Raw genomic sequence first — 17,105 nt, forward strand, 5'->3', positions numbered from 1 at the left:
AAGGTATTTGGTGCTTTCGTACCAGTTATTAGCCCATTTACCCAGAAGAACGGAAAGGAAGGATGATTTGACCTTCCTCGGAAATCACAAACCTTTTCTCCTTGCAGGAAACAGCCCTTGGAACAGATCTCCCCAGTATTAAAATCTATTTGAAGACTTGTCACGTGGGTGTGAGACAAGTTATCATCACATTGGTGTACACCAAGCCTGAGGTACCCATCTCCTGCTGCTGCCACCCTGTCCATCAATGCAGCAACTGGCTTGTCCTCATTGAGTCCTTGCCTTTTATCCACTTTGTCCTGCCCTGTATCTTAAATTTTCCAAGTCGCCATTAAAAAACAGACTGTTTCTGAAGGACAACAGTGCACAGGTTATTCTGTGAACTCCAGAACCTAGAACCCAAAGGAATTGAGAGCTCAGGAAAAACTGAAAGTAAGTTTGACTCAGCTAGCTAAATTATCTTTCCAATGTCATGTTAGATCCTTGGCAGCCTCTAGGGGAAATGAACAGAAAAAGCACTCCAAAATACCTCCGCACTCTCAACACGCACTTTTTTTTTTGAAACTGAAATAAAATATAAATCCAGACAATTCCTAAATTTCAAGGCCAGTGGGAGATAGTTGCTCACATCTTGGAAAATCTCCCCCTGTTCTCGCTTGAGATGCCACCCCAAAAGGGCAGTGCTGCTGCTGTGGCCCACAGAGCTCATGTGCTCGAGACAGCAAAGGGCAGGAGGCTCGTCAGCCTCAAATGGGTTGTTCTTTCTCTTCATCCAGCTCAGAAATACAGGCAGGATTATTAAAGCATAAATTATTTGAGCTGTAAAGTGTTAGGCGCATACAAAGCCTGCATTTGCATAGGGAAAACCAACGTGTTGCTTTGGATTTATCAGATTACCAATAGCAAATCTGGCTGCTTACCGTGACAACTAGCCCAGCAGCTCTCCCATCACCACTGGTCTTGCAAAATAGGACTTTCTTGCTTGTCCCCAGTCTTGTGTACAGCGTCGGATAAATTGCTTATCTGCTTTCTGTGCTGGTTCATGAGTAAAATGGGAAGCCCCATTTTCCAAAGGTGAAATAAGAAAAATTACATTGTACCAGGACCATGGCAACAGGACTGTAGAAGCACCAGAAGAAGATGAGGAAGCTCTTCTGCAATGAGAGTGCTGGTCTAGCTTCATAAAACCACCTCCCCCCACAGCTGTTCCTATTGCCCGTTTGACACTGCAGTGTCAGTAGGTACAGAAAAGGTAGAGGGAAGGGTTGCACTAGGAAATAGCAAATGAGTGCTGGAACAAAGGGACACTCGCAAACTGGGGTTTCTCATACTTACACACAGCGTAACACAGCCTAAAATGCACTTTCTGACACCTCTCCACAACGTGCCCTGTGTCCACAGCTCTGGCAACGGCAAGCTGCAGGTCTGCACTTGAACATATTTAAGAGAAAACCATAGGAAAGCTCTCGTGGTCAGTAATGATTAAAAGAAAATTCCATTTAAGAAAACTGGAGTAGTAGTTTCAGTATTTTGGAAGAAAAGGGGCAGTATTTCAAGCAGGTTTCAGAGAAATAAATGCCACATACCAAGGCCTGCTTTGAGAAAGACAAAATTCATTTGGTGCCTTTTTCTGAAACCAGAAAAATTGAGCAACTGATGCCACTGAAGCCTGTCAAATTAGGCCTGGTATCTTTTCACCTGCTGAAATCACTTGCTTTTCACTTCCTTTTCATTGTCAGAGAGCAATAAAAAAAGTCCAGGGTCCTTGGAATGACTGATCATTTTTGTAGATAGCATCTGCCATCACGTAAACTGACTACAGGATCAGGAAAATGAGGGGAGGACGGGGCTATCTGTGTGATCAACTGTTGTCTTCCCCACACGCCAAGAGTAACTGCAGCCTCATGAAACTCTCCTTGTCAGGAGTATCTCTAGTGAACACACAGGAATGCAGAGCGGAGGGTAATACAAAGGACATTTTAAAATATATGAGCTACTGAAGTTAGAAGAGGGATTTTTTTTTTTTCCCCTCCTGAGAGGAAAGGGGGATGCTTTCCTCTTGAAAATGTGGTGGAAGAGTTAAAAAAAAAAATAAAAAAAAATAAATCACAAGAGGAACAGGCTACCCAATGGAGTTTTAAATCTTCTGTAATTTTTCTCTTCGGGAGCATATGCACTACCACTATATTGAGCATGAGTGCCTGAGGGTCAGCCCTAGCAACATCTGTTAAAGATGACTTCCAAACACTGCTCTCCTGAGACGCACGCGCGCTCCCCCCTGCCGCTGAGCCCCCGCTTGGTTAAACGGTCTCTCTGCCCATAAAGAAGAATTTGAAACTGTAAAGAGCAGCCCCTCCAAGCAGACGAGGCCCACTGGAACAGCACACAAGTGCCTGCTGAAATATTAATTCCTTTGTTACGCAACTGCTGCGTTTCCTTAGGAGATGGCCATAAGGCAGAGACACCACCATTCACCAAGGTCTCGGTGCGTGAAGCCACGGGTCAATGCCAGCAGCTGAGGGAGTGTTTCCCCAGCAGCAAGCAGCGCCTGCAGAGACCCACACACCAGTCCACGTTGGGCTGAGGGGGCTGCAGCATGTTGGCCCCAGGACAAGAACCCAAGGGGGCCAAATGGCCCACAGCAAGTGGCAGAGGCATCACCAAGGGCTTCGAGGGGCAACAGATTTCATCCACCAGGCATAGCTTTGGTCCAACTGTACCTTTGATGACCTCCTTGTCCAGAGATGACACCTTTCCCCATCGCTTGGGTGGCTTCCATTAGCGGGGCACTCCTGGGGCCCAGCCAAGGAACATCTCACAGAATCACAAAATCATAGAACATTCGTGGTTGGAAGGGACCATTGAGATCATTGAGTCCAACCACAAAAAAAAAACCAAAACCAAAACCACAAAAAACCCCCACACCCACACCCAAAACCACACAACACCCACCCTCAAACAGAAACAAACCAACGATCTTGGGCACTCTTGCATGGTTGAGCTGACCATTTTTGAAGGGAAGAAGTGGAGGTGGTAAAAAACCCAGGCAGAGACTGAGGTAGAAGAGGAACAAGGAGCCTAGGTTTCCCACTCCACATCTGCAGATGAAGGGACATAGTTTGCCTGAACACCACCAGCTAAATAACAAGGCAGGAAGGTTTGACCCAAAATTTCCTAGTCAATGCAAACCAAAAAGCCCCAGAGATGTGATCTTATTTTACAATGTTCCCCTTGTTTCCTCCCCCATAACTCCAGTTGCAGGGGCACTATATTTCATTCATAAACACACAGAGGAAACACCCATCAAAGCTACCAACTTAATTGCAAAGGCAGTGGGCCTTGTTGTCGTCGTTTTCCTCCCTGCGTTCAGACCATTAAAATAGACTCAGTCCCAGCTCTCTCACAAGAGCTATTTTACATCTTGTACACAGGCCCGATGAACACCTCAGGGCACAATATCCACATATTGCCTTTCTCACAAGGCACCACTATTCCTCTTTGTTTTGTACGCAACAAAGGCCGTGGAGGGGTACCGGGTAACGACTCTTGCTTTACCAGCCCTGTCTCGGGAGGGACCAGTACCTCCTGTAAATCACAAACCCCAAGGAAATACAACCTGCTGTGAAAAACAGAAGCTGATCTCCCCTCCCCACGCACAGTGTCGTCGGTGAAAGGAAAGACCTCACTTAGAGCAGAAAAACTCCAAACTGGTAATTCATTACGAGCTCGCTAGGGCAGGCCTTAAGCCCCTGATGTCACTCTTTTCATACCCCATAAAGCATATTACATCACTACAGTTAGAAGCTTCACATTTTCGGTTAGAAAATCGAATATGGACACACCGAGCCTCCCAGCAACAGAGAGACAGAGTCCCTCAGTGGAGAGGGTCCCCTTTGCCCAGAGAGGTGGTCTGAGGCCTCCTGCATGAGGGACAGGGACCACCGAGGGCTTCTGAGTTCTGGCTTCCCCTTTCTCAGCCACGTTTGCTCTCCTGCAGCCCGTGCTCCAGGCAATGAGGAAGATGCTCTTCATCCTCAAGCCAAACCCTGGCTTTCAGCAAATTGAAGTGTCCCGATGCTCTCTCAGCACATCTCCATGGCTCCAAAGTGTTCCTTCCCATCCTTGCTTTCTTATTTTGAGTGGTGTGCTATGAGCTTTGGCCTGCTCAAACCGAAAACCTAGAAATAGTCCCGTTTTTCACCGCTCACTCCTTTATGACTGCTAATAAAAAGTGCACTCCTAGTATTCTTGGTTTTATTTCTTTTTTTGAGGTATGCCATTTTTGACAGCAGGACTGTAACTGTGTGTAACAAATTTGGTTTCTAAAGCAAATTCTGAGGTACACTTAACTTTTTGTAGCTCCTATTCCGCACGTACTGCTGTAATCCCAGATGACTGTTTTTCTACCCTCAAAAATTCAGGCTAAATAGCTCGCCTGTAATTTGCCTTCATAACTTTGGAAGCTTACAAATTAGTATTTTCTACCATCGAACATCACATTTCCCAAAACATTAGCTTTCTACCTCCTCGGCAATAGAATACTGTGTTTAAGGCACTTATCAAATGTCACCAATTACACGGACATAGGTCGGTCAAGGCGCACTGCTATACAATTACAAACATAAAACTCTGCAAAATGAAGCTATAAGCTCGCAATAGTGCTTCATTCTTCTGCTCTGCTTTCACTAACAGGGCTTCCCAAGTGCTTTACAAAAGATGGTATGTCAGTGTTACACGGTACAACAAGGAAAACACGGGGCACTATTAGGATATTTTTAAGCTAAGCACAGATCTTGCACAGAGGACAATTTTTCATGTTATCAGCTCAGTCTCGTATGACGCACGTGGTTTGTCACTGAGCGTTTACTTGCCCTTGGGCAACAAGAGACAAGCTCAAGGCTGGCCCAGTCTCCACAATAAATCAGATCTCTATTAAGGAAACAAACACAGATATATCAAGATACGTACTGTAAGGGACACATTCATACTGCACTTCCAGGTACTTGTACGTCCCGGGGCAAGGGTCTGGAAACACATCAGGGCCAGCAACAACTGCACATTGGGTCCGATTGCTGCATCTGAAAAGCAAGAAAAGAAGAGTCAGAAAATTGTCCAGATAGAAGTACAGGTCGAGAGGTCAAGCGCCCTTTCCAGTATCCACAGGAGTGGAGATGCAACGGGACTCCAGCACCAGCTGGGGAATCTCTCCAGAGAGTGTGCAAAGGCTGATGGCAAACAACTTATGTGTCCATCAACTCATTGCCAACAGAGAAGAGACGTTGGCATAACTCCTTCCCCTCTGAGCAGGATGTGTCCATCAGCTCATTGCCAACAGAGAAGAGACACGTTGGCATAACTCCTTCCCCTCTGAGCAGTTCTTACAGCACCAGGAGGGATTTCTTTAAAAACAAATTGAGAGGAAGACTTTTTTTTAAAATAAAATTAAATAAAATAATTATTACAGGTACGCAGTCCTCTAATGCTTGAAACCCAAATTCCATCAAAGTGACCTCAACTAACCTTAAATACCAGGATCCCCAGCAACCAGAATGCAAAGCCTAAACCAACAACATTTGTGGCAAAAATAAGCATTGTTTATTTTATAGCAGGCATAAGAAATACATTTTACAAAATATTTATAAAGAGTTCCCACAAAAGCAGTCATCTTGAATAATGCTGTTTAATGCAAAGCAAACACTAGAAACAGCAACACTTGAGTGGAAAAAATAAATAAATCACCAAATGAGCTGTCTGGAAACCAAAAGAGTAGTTTTTCATACACAGCCAGCACAATTGCATTAGTTATAAATGGCTAAGTTTTATTCAATCATTCTGCCCAGCACAGATGCATCTCCTGAGATGATGTGGGTTTTTTCCAGCAGCAGATGTAGTTCTCGGTACAAGCACCTCCATGTGCAACTTTTGTATATTTTGGGGACTCAAACACACTTAGCAAACTGTGGGGAGAAAAATCCTCTGTTTGTTTGTTTAAGGAAAAAAAAAAAAAAAAAAGAAAAAAAAAAAGAGATAAATTAGTCTTTGATTTTTTTCATGCCAAAAGGAGACCTCCTAAGGGTCATACCACTTACTTTCTCTAGACCCTCCTGCTCCTCTGGCAGAAGCTGCGACATCCAGTGCAGAACTCATTTAGCACTGCAGTGAAAATGCTTCATGTTTACCTGAGGCTATAGTTTGTCAGCCTTAATGAGGATTTTATTTGAGCCCATAAATTAAAATTGATTCATTTGTGACTGCCTTAAGCTCCACGATTTCTTTAATTTTATGGAAAGATTAATAAGAGCTGATACGCTTGCTCATCAGGCTGTTTTGTGGGATAACAGACAATCCAGAGGGCTGGGACGTTCTCCTGTGTTCTAGTTGAAAGATGACTGTTATCACAGCAAGTGACTAGTTTTATCATATACACAAAAAAACAATTTTATTAACAAAAAGGGTAACTTTGTTGTCCTCACCCTTGCGAATTACAGAGAGGTGGCTTGGCTGGGATATCACAGGTAGCTTGGACCGTGTGAGTGGGCAGTCTTCCAGGAGAGACTTTTGATCATCATCCAAATCTTCACTTTCAACAAAAATCCTTTACTAGGCTCAATGTGCCTTTCAAAAAGCAATTGCACTGGCCTAAATCGATAGTCTCTCTGGCTGGAGGGACAGCCCTGGCCACGTTACATAGAATAACAGCAACGGATCAAAGAGATGTTTCAAAATCACGATCTGAAATTAAGAGGAACTGGAAGCGGGAGGAGGAACAGACACACTTAGGGTTCATCTGCACGTGTTTTCTTTCTTTCTGGCTGTAAGGAAGCATCTGCTTTGAATGGCCAAACATGTCCTTGCGGCCATTTCTGTTTTATGCAAGAACTTGGACAGAGAAAGCAGCAGTGAAAACATGGCAACCCAGAAAGCTGCAGGTTCATAAACAGTATTTCAAAACTTGGTCTGGAAGCCCGGGTGCATGCTGCCTTCTGGAATACCACCAAAGAGAGTACAACAACTTGGTCTGGAAGCCCGGGTGCATTGCTGCCTTCTGGAATACCACCAAAGAGAGTAAAAGCACCTTGATACAAGGGGTTGAGTGGGGAATGCAGGGTGCTGGTATGGGCTTTTTCCCCCCAATTCTAGCAGGTCCTGAAACCCTCTTGCGCATCCCTGGAGCAGGTGATGGCAAAGCACTGAGCCTACCAAGCACATAAACTTCAAACAAAGATGAGATCAAGTTGTCAGTGCCACCCCGGGGCGGGGGGAAACAACAGAACACCAAATGAAAAACTCCCAAATAAAAGCTTAAATACTATGCAGTATTTAACACAATGTGCAAAAAGAGGGCTCTTACCAAAAAACCCCACCAAAACCAGAAAAACTCAACCTCCTCTCCTTTTCACACTCATTTCATATGGGCAGTAAAACTGCGTCCAGCATTTCGCATTTCAAGCTTCCTTTTATCACCCCAGGGTTAAATAAGCAGATTCCCCCTCCAGCACACTTAAGGGATGAGGGAAACTTGGACTAAAAATCTTAGAAAAAACCTAATACCTCTTCAACCAACAATTAAAGTCAGACATCATGCTCTGAACATTTTAAGGGGAGAAAGAAGTAAAAAGCACTCATCATTAAAGCTCTGGTTTCTGTTCTTCTGCTCATACTTTTTTGCAACTTTCACAACAACTTCTTGGTCCCTTCAGTGTTGTCATACTTCTTTCCAGAAAAATTAAAGGCCCAGGGGACACTAAGTGACACACAAGAAGTGACACACAAGAAGTGACCCAGAAAAGGAGATGTGTAAAAGAAGATGCATCTATAACCTTGAAATCCATGTAATCATGCATTACTCCATTCCCAGCAAACCAGCCCACGAGCTCAACTTTGTGAATCATGGGATTATACATTGAATCTTGGGATTTCTTGGTGCTTGGGTCTTAGCAAGATTCGCTCCAAACTCCTGCAAGTTGTGAGGCTCAAAGCTGGGTATTGACAACTCCAGTCAATGCAATGAGGATCCCTTGGTTTTATTTTGGTTTTGTTTGGTTTCTTTACAGTTCGGTTGTGGGTTTTTTTTTCCTTCTTTCTTTGTTTTCTTTGCTTCTTTCTTGAAGGAAGACCTCTACTAACTATTGGAGTTGCAATTCACGGTAAGAACCAGCACCACATCAGCTCAAGTATAAATCTGTCTCTTCTACCAGGTCCCTTGGCTTTACACTAGAAACAGCAGCTCTGCATCTCGCCAGATTCCCCTCCAACAGGGCCGGAACCATTCGCGTCGCTGGCTCTAGCACACCTGTACTCCAAAAAACCGCAGCCATCTTTTTTACACCCTTCTCTACCTTTAATTTAAACCTTTTGACAAGTGTCTCATTTTTATCTCTGATTCATCAGCTCCTTCAAATGAAACTACTTCTCTTTCCCTTGCCTTGCCCTCATATTGCAGCTTTTCTAAGAAACCCCTGGCCTTTTGGGGTATTTTCTCATTCTCCATATACTCTGACACCAAGTAAACAAGAGAAATTGTGGGTGGAATCTGTAAATTTGGTGGACCGGTTAGATAATTTTATGCCTATTAAAAAACGAAGTTTCCATTTTATTAGTGTTACAACATTTTAAGGCAAATGTTCTGGAGACGGGGAAGAATTAAATGAGCCACTCAAGCGGTTTCAGTTCCCCTTAATGCCATTTATCAGGCATTTGACAAGGAATTTAAAGCCATCCTGGTGTTTGGGGTTGGTTTGTTTTATTTGGAAGTCCTTAATGCTACCTGCTGTCATTCCTCCCTCTCTGCAAGGTTGGTCGTGAAGACAGAGCCTGATTCTCAGAGGTCCTGCACCTCTTGAGCCACCTCCATAAATGCTGCTGGCCATGATTCATGGACACTTTGTGTGGACCAACCGTGTCCACACAGCTAACCAGAAATAACTCACCATGCTGCCACCGCATTCAGGCTAGCAAGGAAAAAAGCTTGCTGCATCTCCTGTTTTGCAAGATGTGGAAAACACAATTTGCCAGTGCTGGGTTCCTCTGCAAAAGCTTGTGTTGGTGCTCAATGAAAAGGCTTGTACCTCACATCCTCTTCGCCAAGATGCATCAGGAAGAGTGTGCCCAGCAGGTCGAGGGAGGTCATCCTGCCCCTCTGCTCTGCCCTGGGGAGGCCCCATCTGGAGCACTGGGACCAGTTCTGGGCTCCCCAGTTCCAGAAGGACAGGGAACTGCTGGAGAGGGGACAGCAGAGGCTACAGAGATGATGAGGGGCCTGGAGCATCTCCCTTAAGAGGAGAGGCTGAGGGACTTGGGTCTTTTAGTCTGGAGAAGAGAAGGCTGAGGGGGGATCTGATCAATGCTTAGAAATACTTAAAGGGAGGGTGTCAAGAGGATGGGGCTGGTCTTTTTTCAGTGGTGCCCAGGGACAGGACAAGAGGAAATGGGCACAAACTTGAATAGAAGAAGTTCCACCTAAACATGAGGAGGAACTTCTTCACTCTTAGGGTGGCAGAGCCTGGGAGGTGGTGGAGTCTCCTTCTCTGGAGACATTCAAACCTACCTGGATACATTCCTGTGGGACCTGCTCTGGGTGGCCCTGCTTTGGCAGGGGGTTGGACTAGATGATCTCCAGAGGCCCCTACCAACCCCATGTGATTCTGGGATTCTGTGAAGGTGCAGATGCCTACCAAGACCAAACAAGAGATCAGAAACTAAAGCATAACTTGAGATCTGTGTTTTCACCCTGACTTAAGAGAATGGCAGCAACAGACATTCCTGTACGTTCAGGAGAACAGAATATTCCCAAACCCTCCTAAAAATCAGTTAGAGATATTCAGCAGCCTTTAAGCACCCAGCATCTCATCAACAGAAGTTCATGTTATTCATATACATGTTTTGGAGAGGAAAAATTACCTCCTGAGAAAAATTGTCCCAATCACAAGAAAAAAAAAAAGAAAAAAAGGTGTTCTTTATGACTTAAAAACAGCTACATTTATTCCCATTTATTAAGGTACTTGTTTTGTCTTTCAGACATGGAAAAATATTTATACAAGAAGAGAGGTGTCAGTTCAGTGTCACACACACACTGTAACAGAAAACATGGACTATTTTTGCAGGACTTCTCCCAGTTCCAGTGGAAAAATGACTTTCAAGAGTTTTAATGGGAAACAGTAATAATAATTCATGTGGCATTTGTTTTGCATTTATAGCAGTGGGACTGAAGGAAGCTTTTGAGTTCAGAACCAGCTGCAGGGCTCAACTCTGCTTGCAACTCTCAGTTCAGACTAAAAAAAACCCAACACCAAAACTTCATTTCCGTTCAGCAAATTTCCATTCCTTCTCTCTGGCAACATTTTTATGATTTTTAAGTGACAAGGTCGCCTTGTCAGAGTAAGGCAGAAATACTTTAAGACATAAACAGCTGCTTATTCCTGCCTTGACATCTTTGATTTTTTCCAATCCTGACATTGTTGATATATTTACCAAAAGAGAAAGAAAGGAAAAAATAATGGTTTGGCAGGTGATGTTTATTTTAGGCCTTTCCAGAAACTTTAATAGCACAAACATGTCAACAGCATCAGGCTAGACATGTCTGGGGCGACGTGTTTGCCAGAACAAAAATGAGAAGGCAGCACAAAATAGAAGATCAATCCCAAAGAAAAACCTTTCAGCATTAATCACGGCAGGTACAACACCAGTAAGTCCTCCCACTCCCCGTCCAGGTGGGGACCATTTGCCCCAGACAAGAAAAAGGGGTGCCAAAAGAAGGGTGGCAGGCACCTGTCATACTGGGGATGCCGGAAAAAGAGCAACCAGAAATTTGTGCACAGGTCTACCACAAGCCTAAAGGCTCAAACATCCATTTCAGCCCCAAAACACCCTCTTCCTCCTGGCCCTTATCGTCTAGAGACGAGTCCTTCTGAGACAGAGCCTTGGGTGACACCAGGGGTCCTGTGAACATGGCATATTGGGATCCACTACAAGTGGCAAAGCTACCCGCTCCCTCTGAATGGGCCATCAGACCCATTTATACCTACTTTACACAGATTTCGTATTTTTTCTGCAAAGGCAAGGCACCCACCACATGCCCCGGCGCATGGAGATAGCCAAGGCATCAAATATCTAACCCTTGTTCTCAAGGTCCATATCACTCTTCTAATGGTTTTACAGTAAGAGACAGACTTAATTCATTATCCTTCATGCAACGCTGCAAGACATCCTTTTCCTTCTCTGGAACACAAAAAATCTCCTCCCTGGGATGCCTGCTTTAAGAAAGAGGCTGTCGCAGCAAATAAGTCAGCCAGAAGTGGGTTTTTCCCCTGTCAATCTGTGATATTTCCAAATCAACCCTTTAGGAAGGGCCAAGAGGAGGAAAAAAAAAAAAAAAAAAAAAAAAAAAAATAAAAAAAAATTAAAATTAATGCCCCGGAGAAAGTAAACAGGAAGCAAAGAGAAATTCCACTTGTAAGTGGAGTTAATGTGATGGCTTGCAAATAAGTGGGGAAGACAAGGGGGGAAAAAAGCAAGCAAGCAGAGAAGGGAGGCAGGGGTGGGTGGAGACGGGGGAACAGACCCCCACGACCTAAGAAAAGCCTCTGGTTCATCACATTTGCTTTCAATAACGTGCTGCACAAAAGCAAAGCTAAATCCTCTGCCTGTTTAGCTTCCAGAAACAAAGAATTCCTGAACAGAATCTTTTTTTTGTGCCTCTGCAAAACGTTAAAAGCAAAGGATCTAATGACAGGGAGATGAAAATCCAGTTTCTGAAACATTTTCTTCATTATGAATGGGCCTTTTTATTGATCTTTCAGAGCACAGAGAAGCTGGCTTTCCAACCTCTGCTAGGATATAATTATCTGCGGTGTTTAATGCGAGCGGAGACGAGTCCCACTGCAGACTGCATTCTGGTGTTTTATTGACGGGTTTTAATTATCTATCCAGGTGCTGGAGCTGTCAGAGAGGCTGCTGCTTACGGGATCAAACCGGCACCAGGAGAGGCAGAGCCCTCTCATCGCAGCCTCACCGAGCACCTTTGGGGAGAGATGCCAAGGAGATACATTTAAACTGCTATGTTTATTGTAGAATCTTCCTATGTTTGACAGGGGAAACAGAAAAAAAAAAAAAAAAAAACATCTCGTTCCTCTGGTTATTGTTTTATATTGATCAAAGCAAAATTGAAGAAAAACAAACCACCGAAACCACACCAAAATCCCAGCCAGCCAAACAGCAGAAAAATCCTGCAGAGCCAACCCGAACCCGAGCTGCTGCCAAGGTCACCGAGGGGACTATCTTGATATAGTAGGGAGAGCCTGGGAGCAAGATGGAAACTAGGTTCTGGAAATCATTAAAATACCAGTTTTACGTAGCCAAAAAACAAAAAGTAATTATGCTGAGGACACAAACAAGGCAGGTTTGAAATGGAGTCTAAAACACCTTTCAGTGGATACTGGTCCATAAGGCTGAAAACCAAACCAGGCAAGCCTCAAGGCTGTAAAGCTCAGCTTTTGAAGAACTGCTTCTGCCCTTTTACAGGTACTCTCCTTCTTCCAAATCCATAAACTTCTGCAGCACCCTAATAAAAATCCACTTTGAAAAGAGAAACATCTGAAGAGAAGAGTAAACACCTAAAACAAACCAACCAATAAAAGGCTCATCAGTTTAGCCAGAGTAAACACTAGTTAAAATAACTGTGAAGAGAAAACAATCTGGCTTTTAATTTGGGTTAGGGGGTCAAATGAAAGGCTAGGGGAGGTCTGGGCTGAATTTCAGCTGGCGCTCCACATTACTTTGTCTTCAGTGCCATTTTAACCAAGTCAATGCTCAATCCCTCTTCACCAATTGTCACATTTTCTGGAAGTACAAAGAATTAGGCAGCCTGTAATAAGCACAATACTACCATTTACTTCCACCACCCCATGCCCCCGTCCCAGCCACTGACTGGTTCCTGCAAAAGGGAAGTCTGAGATTAGAGAACATTGTCTCAAAAAGGGCTAAAGCAATCCGTATTCACGGGCTGGCAGGTTTAATATATTAAGTCTTTCACCTCTGCGAATAGGGTTAAAGAAAGGTTCTGGCCCAAAATAATTTGTACTGCACTCCATCTCAAATTTGACATAATAATTGAATGACTGAATGGAGCAAAAACGATTATGTCCAAACAGGATGGGAGGGCAAAGCTGGGCAACTCCCTGATAAACTCAGGAGTGAGCGTCCATGCAGCACTGTTTGTGAAACCCAGAGCAACATCTCCCTTCATCACTCTTGCCAACGGCACCATACCATGGTGATTTTTAAGGAAATATCCACAGATTTTTAGTTAAGGAAGCAATCACCCCTCAGCCTCTTGGCAGGGGGGGTAGCTTCCCAAACAAGCGAGGTTCCCAACATGTGACAGGTTATGCCTTTAGCATCACGTTCAGACAAAAAGATAACTTTAATAAGTAAAACAAACAGCCTGCCAGGGCCATATGCTATTAATACAGCATCTGTCAATGACACCCAATTTTGTCCAGCACCTTGTGCAAAGGAGTTTTGGCTCTCGTCTGTGTCTCAGGCATTAAAGCAGTACAAATAATAATCAGAAACAAACAAAACTTTCTCAAAAAAATAATCTTGAAATGAACTCAATACAAATGTTTTTGATATTCAAAAGGGACTTTTTAAAAATTTTTATTCCAGCGTAGCCAACTCTGCCTCTTTGATCTTCAGCCTAAAGCTTGACTAAAGGCAGCCTGCACTTTGCTTCTGAGCTCAAAGCAAGCACAGTGCCACAAAGCCTTCACACGCGTCCCAGCCCAGCCAAAGCACATAGGGAAGCAAATGGCAAAGGAAAAAAAAAAAACACAACAGATGAAAAAAAAAAAAGCCTAATCTTAGATATATTACCTGAAACTGCCATTGTGAAGTTCCTCAAAATGTCCAAACATAGCACTGAACTTTCTGAGGCTGCATGCCCAACATGGGAGGGGATGGAGGGATGCGCTGTTGAGAACATCCCTCCAGCAGCTCCAGCTCCCACCACCCCATTCCCTCCACATTTGTCTCTCCTGGGGGAGTTTTCAGCATATGCATCTGTCTGTCTGTCTGTCTATCTCAGCTTTCAGCTGCATATGCCCACCAGCTCTTCTCCTGCCCAGGTGACCCTACCTGCTCACCATCCTAAGAGGAAGACTACTTGCTCATTACATGCAAGTAGTCATTACATGCAAGAACACATGGACCGGCTGGAACAGGTGCAGCAGAGGGCCATGAAGATGATCAGAGGGATGGGGCACCTCTGCTGTGAGGACAGGCTGAGGGAGCTGGGGTTGTTCAGTCTGGAGAAGAGAAGGCTCCGGGGAGACCTTATAGCGGCCTTTCAATACCTGAAGGGGGTCTGTAGAAGAGCTGGGGAGGGACTCTTTGCCAGGAGGTGTAATGATAGGACAAGGGGAAACGGTTTTAAATTGGAAGAAAAAAGATTCAGATTAGATCTCAGGAAGAAGTTTTTTACTATGAGGGTGGTGAGACACTGGAACAGGTTGCCCAGAGAAGCTGTGGCTGCCCCATCCCTGGAGGGGTTCAAGGCCAGGCTGGATGGGGCCTTGAGCAACCTGGTCTGGTGGGAGGTGTCCCTGCCCAGGGCAGGGGGGTTGGAACTGGATGATCTTTGAGGTTCCTTCCAACCCAAACCATTCTATGATTCTATGAGTATGGCGTTTTGTCTTCCCCAGTACAAAATGGAATTGGCATGGGCTGCCCAGGGAGGTGGCTGAGGCACCATCCCTGGAGGGGTTCAAAAGACGGGTTGATGTAGTGCTGGGAGATATGGTTTAGTGGTGCTTTTTGCTTTTTGTTTGTTGTGTGGGTGTCTATTTTTGTCAGTTAGGTTGACGGTTGGACAAGATGATCTTTAAGGTCCCTTCCAACCTAGAAGATTCTGTGACTCTGAGATTCTGTACCCATTAGGGATGATGGAGCCCTGCTTTCCCAGGGACGGCCGAACACCTGCCTGCCCATGGGAAGCAGTGAATGAATTCCTTGCTTTGCTTTGCTTGCCTGTGCAGCTTTTGCTTGACTTATTAAACTCTCTTTATCTCAACCCATGAGTTGTCTCGCTTTTACTTGTCCGATTCTCTCCCCCAAGGCAACTGAGGGGAGCGAGCGAGTGGCCGTGTGGTCCTGGCTGGGGTAAAACCACAACACATACCTTATCTGACTTTAAAACACATGGTTAAAACACATACAGATTTGGCTAAAAAGACTACCCAGGGGAAAAAGTCCGATAGCAAAACAGCCTTTGAACATCTGTGGCTCAAGAACTGGTAGGAAGGGAGCAACAAGGCTCTTGCAAAACCTTGGGTCTTCTTTGTGAAGGTGCAGAACATAGTTGGTTAGTAGAGGACTGCCTGTTTCATACTGCAGAGCCTATCTAATGCTGTGCTCACAGAATTAAGCTCACTGTACATAAGAAAGCTTTCTTTGAGGAAGCTAAACTCAAAGGCCAGGTTTTAAAGAACAGCTCTGTCTCACGCTGGAGGTAAATCTTTCCAATGAGCGTGGTTCTTCTTGGAGGAGCTACAAAAAAGCGCCAGCTGTTTGAGCACGGCCTGGGACTCCTTGGTTCTCATGGAGAGCAGTGGAGCTGCTGGCTAAAGCATTTGTCAGGCCCCAGGCTGTGTTGAAGAGCCCCCTAACCACTTTGGTAATCCAACCCACATAGCTCTGCAGAAAAAAAAATACGCCTGCCTGGGATTGCAGGGGAGCCTTAGGTGGGGCAGAAACTGGGAAATCCACATTCCAGAGCATGGAGCATGTCTCTGGTAAATCAACTCTAAAATATGTCTGGTGCTGCTTAGACATACTAGCTGAAGTCCAGGGAGATGGATGAAAGGGTAAAGATGCAGGATAAATTCATCAGATGTCTCCATAAATCATTTCTACAGCTCACAGTTGTTCTCTGCCTTTCATTACTTACATTTCTAAAACCACTGGGTGTCTCGGTGCAGTGGATCTAATAAAAAGGAAGATAAATTTTAACATCCCTTTTTGAAACATCTTAAAAACGATCTAGCTTTCTTTCGAATGTTAATGGCAGGCATTACAAGAACCACACTGTCTCAAAACAATTAACTGGGGCCGGAAGCAAAAGCGGAGCCTGGAAATTCGCCGTCCTGCCCTCCCCCCAGCTGCTTGGGATGCTCTTATGTTTTGGCAGCCTTGACTTTGTCACCGAATCCTGACATCGCTTCGGGCAGACCCTCTGACTCAGGGGCGAAATTCCATACTCGAGGAGGAAATATTTTTGGAGACTGGCAGTTTGGAAAAGAATCTGAGCTGCCTGAACAGCTGCTGGGAGAGGCGGGATGCTAAGGGGGTCCCGGCGGAGCCTACAGCCTTAACACACATGCACAGAAAATCATTAAAGTTTCTGTCTCTAAAGTTTCATTTTTAATGAAAGAAAGCGAGGGGGATATCTGGAGAATTCTTGGGTTGTATTAACTAATGGTATTCCCTTTGCCAAGAGCGCAGCCCTGGGAAGCTCACTGACAGCAACGGGGGTGAAAATGCTGGGGGGGGTCCAGGCAGGGTGGGGAGTGGGAGAAGGGAGAGTCACCCCTCCTGCCTCCCTCCAGCATCCCGGGGGTGCTAGAAATTGAGGGGAGACCCTGCTGCTGCTGGAGCTGTGCTAGGACAGAAGCAAGGACCTTTCTAGCAGAGTTTAATCCCTCACAGGTTAAACAAAACAAACGACTGCACAAGCGAGCAATTAAAGAGCATTCCGCAGCCAGCGCTCAGAGAGCCTCGCCATTGATTAATTAGGTTCAAAGGGCCAAGGCTAGCCTCGAGGTCCCCTGAGAAACAGGCCACTTAGCCCCTTTAAAACAAGAAAAAAAGAAAAAAAAACTTAAAAATTTTCAGCGTTCTTATTTAACACTTGAGCATCAGTTAAACAGCCGGCAAAGCAGTGAAACAATTGCTTGGGACTGACCTACATTCAGTTGTATCGCTTTATTACATTCAGGAGAAACTTAATTAAGCTTCTGTTACTTAATAAAAGCAAATAAAATCCTCCATTTTATGACAAGGAGCTCCAGCCATGTGAAGCTCTCGAATTTGGCAGCAGGGCTTCCCAAGAG

The 17,105-nt window shown here is 44.7% G+C and overlaps 1 protein-coding gene across 14 annotated transcripts in view; it reads right to left on the bottom strand.

Moving 5' to 3' along the window:
• Positions 1-17,105, bottom strand: part of ADGRL3 (adhesion G protein-coupled receptor L3) — a 591,492-nt gene that overhangs the window by 241,746 nt on the left and 332,641 nt on the right. For all 14 annotated transcript variants that reach the window (XM_014943112.1, XM_014943115.1, XM_014943111.1 and 11 more), the window contains one exon: positions 4,969-5,078. In XM_014943112.1, the coding sequence (XP_014798598.1) occupies positions 4,969-5,078 (110 nt within the window). The remainder of the gene's footprint in view (positions 1-4,968; positions 5,079-17,105) is intronic.

The sequence above is a fragment of the Calidris pugnax genome, unplaced genomic scaffold, assembly GCF_001431845.1.
Source record: "Calidris pugnax isolate Ruff unplaced genomic scaffold, ASM143184v1 scaffold16, whole genome shotgun sequence".
NCBI lineage: Eukaryota > Metazoa > Chordata > Aves > Charadriiformes > Scolopacidae > Calidris > Calidris pugnax.